This window comes from Aphis gossypii, chromosome X (assembly GCF_020184175.1).
Source record: "Aphis gossypii isolate Hap1 chromosome X, ASM2018417v2, whole genome shotgun sequence".
NCBI classification, from domain to species: Eukaryota; Metazoa; Arthropoda; class Insecta; order Hemiptera; family Aphididae; genus Aphis; species Aphis gossypii.
This window is the reverse complement of record NC_065533.1, coordinates 25427865-25439701: the sequence shown is the minus strand read 5'-3', so window position 1 is coordinate 25439701 and position 11837 is coordinate 25427865. Positions and strand designations below refer to the sequence as shown.

At 31.0% G+C, this 11837-nt stretch overlaps 1 protein-coding gene across 1 annotated transcript; it reads right to left on the bottom strand.

Moving 5' to 3' along the window:
* Positions 1-4490: 4490 nt before the first annotated feature.
* Positions 4491-8277, bottom strand: LOC114122267 (mucin-5AC-like). Its single transcript, XM_027984870.2, has 4 exons — positions 6162-8277; positions 5058-5353; positions 4745-4982; positions 4491-4685 (listed from the first exon to the last, which is right to left on the bottom strand). The coding sequence occupies exons 1-4, from the start codon at positions 8275-8277 to the stop codon at positions 4636-4638; spliced, it is 2700 nt and encodes an 899-aa protein (XP_027840671.2). The 3' UTR covers positions 4491-4635.
* Between the last annotated feature and the right edge of the window lie 3560 nt (positions 8278-11837).

Genomic DNA, 11837 nt, shown 5'->3' with positions numbered 1-11837 from the left:
TTTAAATCTAGATCATTGACCACTTATGACACTGATCTAACAGATACATCAAATATTTAAATAATTGACAATAATAATCATCATATTATTAATTAATAATTGATATCAACAGAATTCATAAAAAATAATAGATATAAGTATAATCATTTACAAGTATGAAAAGAAATTAAATAGGTAGTAAATATAATAATAGCTACAATAAAAAAAAAAACATAAATCATTAAATTGATAAAATTAAGCTCGGAATTAACGAAAAATAAAAGGTAGAATATAATATATTTATAATTACACTTATTCATAAAAGTGTGTACATACATCATAGTTCATTGATCAAAATTTTTTCATTGTTTGAAATCTGAACCAAAACCTAACACATAATAAATTTAATAAAAATATGAATATTAGATGCCACATAAACTGTACCAGTGCATCTACAACCACAGTTACAGACCTAAAAAAAGTTTAAAACTTTTGAGATTATGCGACTATGACTACACGACTAACCTAACTATATTGTTGAATCGAATCATTGACATAAAACATTGGATGTAGGAAAGTAGGTCCAAACGTTTCAACTCACACTTTAATCAAACGGTCAATTCAAGCTGCTCTTGGCCGCTGCTCAGTGTTCGGATCCAAAAACGATTAAGTCATATAACAGCAGAAAACATTCCAAATCAAAGTAAGGCAGCAACTTGATCTGACGCTAACAGCTACCTTTGTTGTTTTGCCTATTTCTACTAAAAATAGTGCCAAGGAAAATCGATTCATCATTGATCCAATTCACTGTTATCGTGATTCGAGACCACAGTCTCCGGAGCATCGGTGTAACGCCAAAACGGACATGCTGTTGGGAGTTTCAAACATTTATGGCGATTGGAGTCCAAAATGAAAACGTATTAACGGCTATACACAGTGGGCAGCAGCAGCAGCAAAGGACACACTCGGAACTAAGACATCGGAAACGATCGAGTTATCGACATTGTGTACCTGTTTGTGTGTATCACTTTCTTATCGAGTTTACACAACAAAATACTCTTGATAACACAGGTAAGGATTGTAACGGACCGTACTAATAAACATTAAACGGTAATAATTGTTTACTTGTTAACCGAACATGTAGAATTTTAGGCGGCGCATAAGTGAATACCTAATATTTATTAAAACTTTTATTATTAATATTATAACTATATTTTTTAATGTTTGAGGCGAACAATTTTTTCATCGGCCGTCGTAGGCACGAGGTAGCTATAGTGATTATAGTGCAGTGTGCAGTAAGTCCGGATTTAATTGATAATTGAGCTCCGGAACACAAGACACAATTGTGGGCTCTTTGAATTCCAACTATTGAACTTCAACTCTTATCCTTCTCATAACAAGTTATTATTATTAATCACAAGCTACCTACTCTTTTTATTATTGTATAATATAACTTTATAACAATTGACCGATCGCCCACACCCTTCAGACTGTTTTATTTTTTAATAATATACTTTTCATATTTTATGATCGATTGTACATGTATGGTTTTAAGATTATTATAAGTTAAAAATGTTTACTGCCTCAATAGAATTTCCCATAACAATACAATTTGTGAATAACACAATTCTATCATAATTATAATACTTTAATATTGTTGATAGGCTTATTATAAAATTTTTTTTGAAAATCCACCCCTCTTCCTCTCAGTCACTCCAATTCAAACAACTTATAAACTCAACAACTATCAATATATTTGAACGTATAAGGTATATTATAGAGTATCGGAAAGGAGTAAATGATTAAAATAGAAACATCACGATAAGTACAAAAAGTACTGACATCTTCCTGACTACCAAGTAATTAATATTATAAAATGTTTTATATTATGATAAATACCATATTATAGGTAATAAAGCTATAAAAGATAAAATATATTATTTTTGTCAAGGTTTTGTTAAGTAAAATATGTATATCCAATTCAGTTCAATACAAGATTATAGAAAAGAATAGATAGGAGCTTTGTACATTTGTTCCCATGTAGGTAACTTAAAGATTTTTTTGAAAATGTCATAACTCATAAGAAAAGGTAAAGGTCAAAACACTAGAATATCATAAATACATTTTAATAAAATATTAAGTTAGAATGTCTTATTTGTTTATTACTAAGAGGAATCTGGGCTAAGACGAGACCTAATGTTTAAGTCTATGTACTGTATTGCATGTTTTCAACAAACTCTTAATTCACTTATTAAATATATGTTAAAGTAAATAAGTATTAATTATTTTCACTTTCAAATGATTTAAGTTAAAAATAAATACTAAAACCAGCACTGTATTAATATGCAAGAAAAGTATTTATTAAGAATTAATAAATTATTCTTGACTTAAAATACTGTAATGTTTTTACAAAGTAAGTCGTTGAGAGACAAAAATTGAAACACTGAAATTATGTCATAACGATCAGTTACCTATCTGGCTATCTATCACTGTATCACTAATTTTTCAGTAAAAATCATCTAGCTTACCAACATAAAACATTTCAAAAATGTTTTATTTTAATATTATAAAAACTGAATATGGAGAAATCTAGCTATTCCAGTCTTACCCATAATGACTTGCTATGTTATCCTACTCTTTACTGATATTTTGCTTTCAAAACAAATCTAAAAAACAATTGCTGTCATTATTCTCTTGATTGACAGTTCTGTAGTGTATACCTAGGTTGTTAGTCAATAAAAAAAAATGTATACTTTTAGATATACTTAAGTAAATATCATTTTCATGTATATGAATACATACCATACATTCAAGTAATAAATTAATATACCTACTAAGATAGTTAGCAAGATAAAATACATGTATTACATACCCATTTAAACTATAATAACTATATAATTAAATTAAATAAGGATATCACTTAGGTATTGAAAAAATAAAACTTCTTGTTATATACAAAGTTATGTATTTTTATTTTACATGTTAATTTTATAATTAAATAGTAATGTATTACAAAGGCGTTTATGGAGGAGGCAGGATAGGCAGTTGCCTTACCAATGATTTATTGGAGGGTTTTATAATCAGTCGTTTTATATTATAATATTTTAAACAATAGTGTGAAGATTGGATAAAGTGGTTGACTGATTCTGGAAGAGATACCATAGTATATTGTAATACTATGAGAAAAGAGTCACAAATATTATAGATAGGTAAAATGAAGTAGATAGATGTAGCATAAAATATGTAGTAAGTAAAAACTAAAATTTTACAATTTGTCTCCTCAGACATGGAGGTCTGAACACGCCTATGATGTATTATAATTTATATCACACATTTTATTTATTTATATACATACAATTGGTATTAAAAAAATATTAAAAATAATATATTAATAATATTTGATACAATATTATCTATAATATTATATATTATTTATAATTTTTTCTCAAAAGTAAGTATTCTTATCACATTCATTATACATAGAGAGCAGATTTTTAGGTTTTTACATATTTTTATTGGCTTTATACAAGATTACGAGGGTAAAAAATGTGGACAATTTATCCACCACAGAGTTTGTAGGAAAAAATTTATTTTGCATATTAAAGTATATTTTGTACATTAGAGAATATTTAACCTATTTTTTATATTTTAGAATATATAATAATATATATCATAAAAAATTATATAAATTATTCATTTCTCGAGTGAACTTTGATTCAAGAATAAAAAAAATTAAAAATCATTCAACTATTTACTTTTTTACTGTTTTATAATCAAATTGGTAATGGTGGTCATTCTGCCACTGTCACTCTCGGTCTGTGATTGTCACAGATCAATAGAATAATTCATAAATATATATAAATAAATATATATGTGGTGATTGTATCATAGATATAATTTACCTGTTACCAAAGGAATGGTGCATAATGGTTATTTATTGTTTAAATTCAACTATAATATTAGAAAAAAAATCATATTATTTGCATATTTATAAGTTTAAAGAATATTTTAGGTTTTTTTTAGAACATATTAGCATCATACTTTAAGCCTTTAAGAACCTAAAAATCCGCTCTTTATTTATACAGTACTATATAAATAAAAGCATATTACACATATTTAACTGATCAAACAAACATTTAAAACAACTAAAATAAACAAAAATTAAATTTTAAAATTTGATAAATGTTTATATAAAGCGTTATGTACCTAACCTATCTTTATTACCTAATTTAATCATTAATAGTATTTTAAAAATGAAGTAGAAGTACATAGATTATAAAAAAACAAAAAAGGGATATTTTTAAATTTAAAATATAAATAAAAATAAACTAATATTTATACGCCATATTTGTAAATAAAAAATAGTAACTTACTTTTATCCATTTAAACATAAATAGTATTTATAATTAAAGAAATAATGTAAGTATACTTAAGTTATTGAAAGTAGATAAAAAAGATATACTTATTTAAAATATATAAAAAAAAAAAAAAAATAAACAATTTTACTTGGAACATAATAATTATTAAAAACATTTAAATAATTGTTAATGATTCAATTAATTTAAAAATTGAATAAAAATAAAATAATAATAAATTAATAGTAAAAATCACATTTAAATCAGCTTTGTGAGCGGTTTATTCCTCATAATCTTTTTTTTATGTAGGTACTAATCTCTTTAGTATTTCAATGTCTGTTTGTGTGTGTTCTAAATATAATAATTTCGTTAGCATGTGATTGATTCATATAAATTATTTCGGAACTTACCATATGTTAACTGTTTTGCCAAGTTACTTGTGGTACTATCTGCATCAGTCGTATCATCCACTTTATACAACTTCATTATTTCCAATAATAAATGTTGCCAAATTACAATAACGTATTGGTTCAATATATCTCCTGGGATGCATCTTTCGTCGGCTACAGGGAACTGTAAAATTTCCACAATGAAGGGAATCACAACTTTTGCAAATAGTTCTGGATCAACTTTATTTTCTCTGAGATACTGAAATTGAAACAAACATTAATTTATTTTTAACTGAAAATGATAAATGAGTTAATAAATAATATTTTAACTTACTATTAAAATGGCAAGCAACGATACTGGACGTTCTTTAATTTTTTTGAGTGAACAACACATTTCTAGTTGGTCTGCCATTACAATTATTTTATCAACTTTTGATCTCTTGATGAATTTTTCAATGTTTGATGGATTTATATTTTGTATTTCAAAGAAACTGAGAGTTTTGAAAAACCAATAATGTGTTTGCAATTTCTTAGTAATGAGCCATTTGAGAATTGGTTCTTCCATATTCTCAGCAACGATTGTTTTCTTCGGTGGACCGTTATAATTATACTTTGTTTCAAAAAGTAAATCTGAAAAAAATTAACATTTTTAAGTAGGTATTGAATAAAATGTGAATATAATTGACATTGCAGTCTTTTCTGTTATCAGATAAATCAAATTTTATCAAATATGTAGTTATATCAATATGATCAATTACATTATCACAGTGTTACTAATTAATTTTATTTTGCAAAGCATGTTGTATACATATCGAGTTTTACAAACGCATTCAATACGACAATACCTATAATATTCATTATACTATCTGAAAATTATTTAAAAATTAAAACAATATATAATATATTTTAAATATTAACAACAATTACATTAAAAACATGTATGATCATGATTTTAGATTATAGGTATAGCCTAGATCAGGAGTGTCGTTTAGAATTTAAGTGATAAAAAACAACTTTTTTTAAAATGTTTAAAATAATAATAAATAAAATGTTTGCGCCGATAAACCTGAGTGTTTGAAATTAAATATTGTGAGTTATAATATTGTTTTATGATAATAAATGACGTTGTGAATAAATGAGAGGTTTATTACAAAAGTGGAGGGAAATAGAATGAAAATAATGTATAATATATTATATTATTGAAACATTTTGAATTTTGAATTAAAGGCACTACCTATACAGTTATAAGATTGCGTAGAAAAAAACTGTACTTATAATTAACCACCTGTTTTCTAGAAAATACACAAAAATTGTCAATATTATAACATTTATAATTCACTTTATATATATGGGTAATCAAATACAGGCAAAACAATTTAAAAAGGTTTTTATATAAGATTATATACATATAATAGTACCTAATATATTTTAGACTTACTATTGGCTCTGTACTGGCGGGACATGTTCGCTATCATAAACTTCTCATCCAACGGCGACTTAAGCATATCCTCATATTCGATCGTTGGACAGATACACTTGATTTCACCTATCGACTTGATGTCTACGACTTCCATCTTGTTAAAGTATATCCACGCTCTCTCTAACTCCGTTTTGATATACTCCTCTAGAGCATCTTTTCTTTCAATGCCGTGTATGTATAACGGTAGTAAATCAACCACAGGATAATCATTGGTGTTACTGTCACAAGATTTGGATGCTGATGTTTTCGAATCAGATGACTCTGGGTCGACGTTCAACTTGTTTTTTTCTTGTTGTGAGACGGTGGGCGGCAGCGAAGCATTTTCATCTGAGCTTTTGGGGGTGGATTGTTTCGATGGATTCTGCAAGCTTGTGCACGTGTCATGCACTTGGCTGGCCAAAACCTCCCAAATGTTTTGCATCGAAACCTGTATTACGGAGCCCATTTCTGTAGGCCAGACATTGCGTGTCGACTCGCACACGGACAACGGATACGTGTTTTCTGTAGACGACTGTGGCATAACCGTGCGGCGAGTACTTGAATCAGGCGTATTATAGTGTGCAGCGCGAGGAAACGTGTAATGTGAGAAGGACGAGGAAGCGATGTAATGGGCGGACCGTGGAGTCAAGCGAGCTGAAGGAGACGTAAAATCGTTGGTTGACGTAGATGACTGGGAGGTGTGGGACTGCGAGGAGGACGGCTGAGATATGAGGATTGGTGCAGAAGATTGGGAGCTACCAGATGACGTAGAATTTGGGAGACTATGCGATGGTGTGGAAAACTGAGACTTTAAAGAAGATATGGAAGTTTGAGACGTGTTGGTCAGCGAAGAACCCTGAGACGTATGAAATGGCACGGAAGTCGATGTGTTATCGGTCGGTGTAGGATATTTTGGCTTATAAGATGGTACGGAAGACGACTGAGATCTTTTAAAACGCATAGACATTTGAGACGTATTGAGAGTCTTGGGAGTCTGAGACGTGATGGTTAACGAAGAAGACTGAGGCGTATGAAATGGCACGGATGACAGTGTGCTATCAGTTGGTGTAGGATATTTTGACTTATAAGATGGTACTGAAGACGACTGAGATCTTTTGAAACGCATAGACATTTGAGACGTATTGAGTGTCTTGGGAGTCTGAGACGTGATGGTTAACGAAGAAGACTGAGGCTTATAAAATGGCACGGATGAAAGTGTACTGTCAGTTAGTGTAGGAAATTTTGCCCTGTAGAGTGGCGTAAGAATCCGAGTGCTTAAAATATATGTTTGCGACATGTAAGGCTTGGTGGGAGACTGTGACATGTAAGTAAGCGAGGAGGATTGTGTAGTGTAGGGTGGACTGGAACATGGGTACCTATAGGGTGGACACTGAGAACTTTTAGTATACTTGGAAGTTTGAGACATGTCAGATGGTTCCACATACGGAGGCGGACAAATGTATGGTGGAGCAGGAGGCTTTGATCTTGGAGGAGGTATTGGTTTCTTGGAGTTGTTGGACGAAGTACGGGGTAACGACGAAGTTGGGAACATCCACTGCGGGTTCACATAAAATTGCGAAGCCGATATCGCTTTTTTGTTTGGTTCGTTGTTGTCCGTCTGAGTAGTCATATTTTGCTGAGCCTTACCTTTATTTAACGGCTTGGTCGTGTTGCACTGGGTTGCACCGCTGTTTGATGTTGTGGTCGTGTTGCACTGAGTCGTATCGCTGTTTGGTGTCGTGGTCGTGTTGGACTGAAATGTGCCACTAGTTGATGGCGTGGTTGTGTTGCGGTTCGATGGTACAATTATATCAAGTGCAGTCGTACCGTGCTTCATTCTAACGGATTTGTATAAAGCGGCCATGCGATCCACTAGAGTACGTTTCACCGGAAAGCGGCCCACCGATGTTTTTCGCTGCGGGAGCTTGTACTGTACCGGCATGCTGGTGGACAACAAGGTTTCGGGTTCAGAATCGCTGTAATATGATTTAGTGGAATCGGAGTCATCATCTTCGTTCGACGAAGAAACGTGTATTTTTTGCAATTTATCGATGTTCGATTCAGTTGACGAGTGCTCTGGACTTTCGTTATCCATCGCGACGATGTTTTCGACGAGTAAAACGAGGGCGGCTACGAGGATGGAATTACGAACATTTAACAATCACACTGGTCGGACTCTGAACGCGAAGTGTCGCGACGACGATCCGTGGTCGCGTTGCTCGCCAGCAGTCGTGGTGGTCGACCCCCACCAAAATATCAATTATCCCCGAACGGCGGGGTTGCCCGAACCGCTACGGCAGTAGTCGAGAATTCTGTTTACTATACTACTTATTCGGACTCAGCGGGTTAGCTACAGAGGCGCTCCTAGTATGAAGGCCAGGCGGTGAAGGGCGACGCGGGTTGTATTTGGTGGGATCGTGCCTCACACCTTATTAGCGCTACGAAAATATAATACAATATTGCAATACACATTATTATAATATGTAGTACCATATTATATGAACTATGTTTGCGCTGATACAATGAAAAGGTTGCAGAGTGGTATAATAATATTATCCTACCTGTATGATTTATTATTATAATAATAAAATATGTAAAATGTAAATAAGTAAATAAATATACAATAGGCACCTGGCACATACAAAACACTTACCTACATTTTTTAAATAATTTGTGTATTTAGTATTCAATATTTCCCTGTTCACTGTTGTTATAATTTAATTTAATTATTACTCGTAGTTCGTACGTTTTTTTAAAACCAACGTTGTAACCGTACTCGCGTAGTAATAAAAATGGAGCTAGGTATTTGTACGAAATTTTAAAGTTATAATTTGTTTACATCAGTTTTTCACTATATCACTCAAAATCAAATGCTTGTGTTATACCGATCTGAACACTATGTACACGATCTAATGAATATATATTATATAATATTATATATATGTTATTAGCTATAAAAACCAACTTAATTATTTGATAAAACTATCAAACATCGATGGAAGTAGTATACTCACATTAGACACAACTAATATGAACACAATTCGTATGCACTTTAAAATGAACACCATAGGTACATAATAATATTTGTTTTTCGAAGTCATTAAAAAACTCTAAAAATGTAATTTCAGTATGATGTGTACTATCTTTGAAATGCTAAATCCATTTATACGTGTAACTAGAAATGAAAGTCGTATTGTGTTTCACTCGTAAATCGTATCTATTCTGGTGATGCGATAAGAATAACGAAAAAAGATTAAAATTTACCGTGATATCTATGTAAAGTTAAATTTTACTGCACTGTTTTTATGTACGTTCTATGAAAATTGAAAAAGACAATTGGTAAATTTATTTTGTCAAATGAAGAAACCAACGTAGGTATATTGTATATGTAGTAAGCCGATATCTACATCGTCATGTATGTTTTTTGGGTTGTGATTGTTATAAATAATTGGTTTATTCAATTTATGTATAACGTTTTATTACAGGAAACCGTATAATGTCTACATTAAATTCATATCCTACATCTACATCTTATTAAAATATAATAAATAATATGAAAGAGTGAATATCCTATACTCATTTAATTGTTTATGGTAATGAGAGTATGAGATGAGATGTATTAATCGGTTTTATATTGTTAAATATTACTTATTTATTGAATGAAAAAATTACAACCATAAACTCGATTTTTATAATATTCGTTCCTTTTAATTGAACGTGTATTTCGAATTTCGAATAAACACGAACACTCTGGTGCCGATTATGTGTTCTAGGAATTGATTCCGTGATTTTGACCATTATTTTTATCGTGTCCAAGATATCGGTTGGTAAAAAAAAATTACGTTAAGGGATACTAACACGTTTCGAACAGATGTGGCGATTTCTACCATGACCGCAGCATTCACATTGTTGTGTATATGTCGCAGCATATAGTTCGAAAACAAATAATCGGATGTTACAGTTCAATAAATTAAAGTATCTTTTTTTTTTTTTTTTAAAAAAAAAAAGGACAGTTCCATTGAATATGTTTATAATTTAATACATTTTATATTTTATTAAACACATTCGGACCTAGGGATCGTTAATCCTACAGCAAAACGTGTCTTCAGACACATTTGACATGTGGTGCACACCAGCTATTATACGTGGCGCCTTTATACTCGGAATTTCACAAAATATTCTTAATATATATATATATATTTTCTTATTATTATTGTCGTTTTGTATCCTATAATACAGTCAACCCAATCGTATAAAATATATGGTACGTTCCGAGCTCGTTGTATTGAGCGCATCGTATATATTATTATATTAGGTACCTACCTATATTGTTATCGTAATATGGAATCGTTGTGGAATCTCTAAAACCACTGTATGTTACTGTAATTATATATATATATAAATCTGCTTCTCACATACCGCCTCACAATTCGTATATATATATATATATAGGTATACAGAGTGATTTTTTGTAACCCAATCGAAAACTTATCCACTATCGCATGCAAATCATTTTTCATTAGCAGATACCTCTTTCCATCGGGTATTTTAGACGAGTACATATTTATTACCGATAAGGCGATAGATGAACTCATTTCGAAAAAAATCAAAAGATAATCGCTTATAGAAATATCAAATAGGTAGTTAATAACAATAATAATACAATCGACGCAGGTCGGTCATCCGACCATAAAAGTACTCTGCCAAAGTCGTAAGAGTTCCAATATACCACTGCTCGGAGCCTCAAAAAGGTTAAATACCATCCTGGCCATTAGTCAATACATTTATACATTTCCACTGTTTTATTTTCAATACTTTGCTTAAATAAAGGATGTACCTACGCCACTTAATGACCATCATGTAACACGACGATTTTTTATTACCAAATTATGGTCGGCAACAGAAGTTTTTGGAAACCACCATGATGCTGTGCTATATAATATGCTATATTATTAAACTGCGATATTTGTGTATATTGTGATGGACTGGACATAAACGATCGCTCTGTATGTGCGCGACCGCCTACTCGTCCACGCGGCGGAGATACCGTACCGAGGGATGATGGTGGATGCATCTAAATCGAACAAAATCACTGCCAGTTTTTTTTTTGTACATATAAATGGTAAATAAACGCGGGACTGCGTTTTGTTAAACACGAATTAATAATACAAGGTCGATGGTCAGGTGTCAGTCGGCGCAGGAACCACGATAAAAAGGTACATATATATACTAATAATATATTATATTCCTATATAATAAATTACTTACCCGTGCTACCCTACGTCCCTACCCTATACGACCGCCCGTTGTTATTTTACGGACTGCTTTCGTTGGAAGCCGAAAACACTTTATTTTTGTTCACACGGTACAAACAGTTTCTGTTTTTGTAAACACGTAGTATAATATTTGAGCACATAATGTATTTAATTGCTAAATATTTTTTCAAATAATATTTGAACAGACGTGGTAGGTAATATTCCGAATAAAATAAATCAGTATTTTATTATTGGTTTAAAAATATTAATTTTATTTTGAACTTGTAATTATCAAATACAATAATATTTATTGTTTAGCTATGTTGGTACACATTTAAAGTATATTAGGTAGTTATATACTTATATCGATAACTACAGGCTAATAATTAATAATGATAAA

What these genes read in the sequence shown, in the direction of transcription:
- LOC114122267 (XM_027984870.2), bottom strand. Translation starts at nt 8,277, where the DNA reads ATGGATAACGAAAGTCCAGAGCACTCGTCAACTGAATCGAACATCGAT. An exon ending in CCGCCAGTACAGAGCCAATA is followed by an intron (nt 5,354 to 6,161) that starts GTAAGTCTAAAA and finishes AATTTTTTTCAG; the next exon opens with ATTTACTTTTTGAAACAAAG. An exon ending in GGCAAAACAGTTAACATATG is followed by an intron (nt 4,686 to 4,744) that starts GTAAGTTCCGAA and finishes TATTATATTTAG; the next exon opens with AACACACACAAACAGACATT.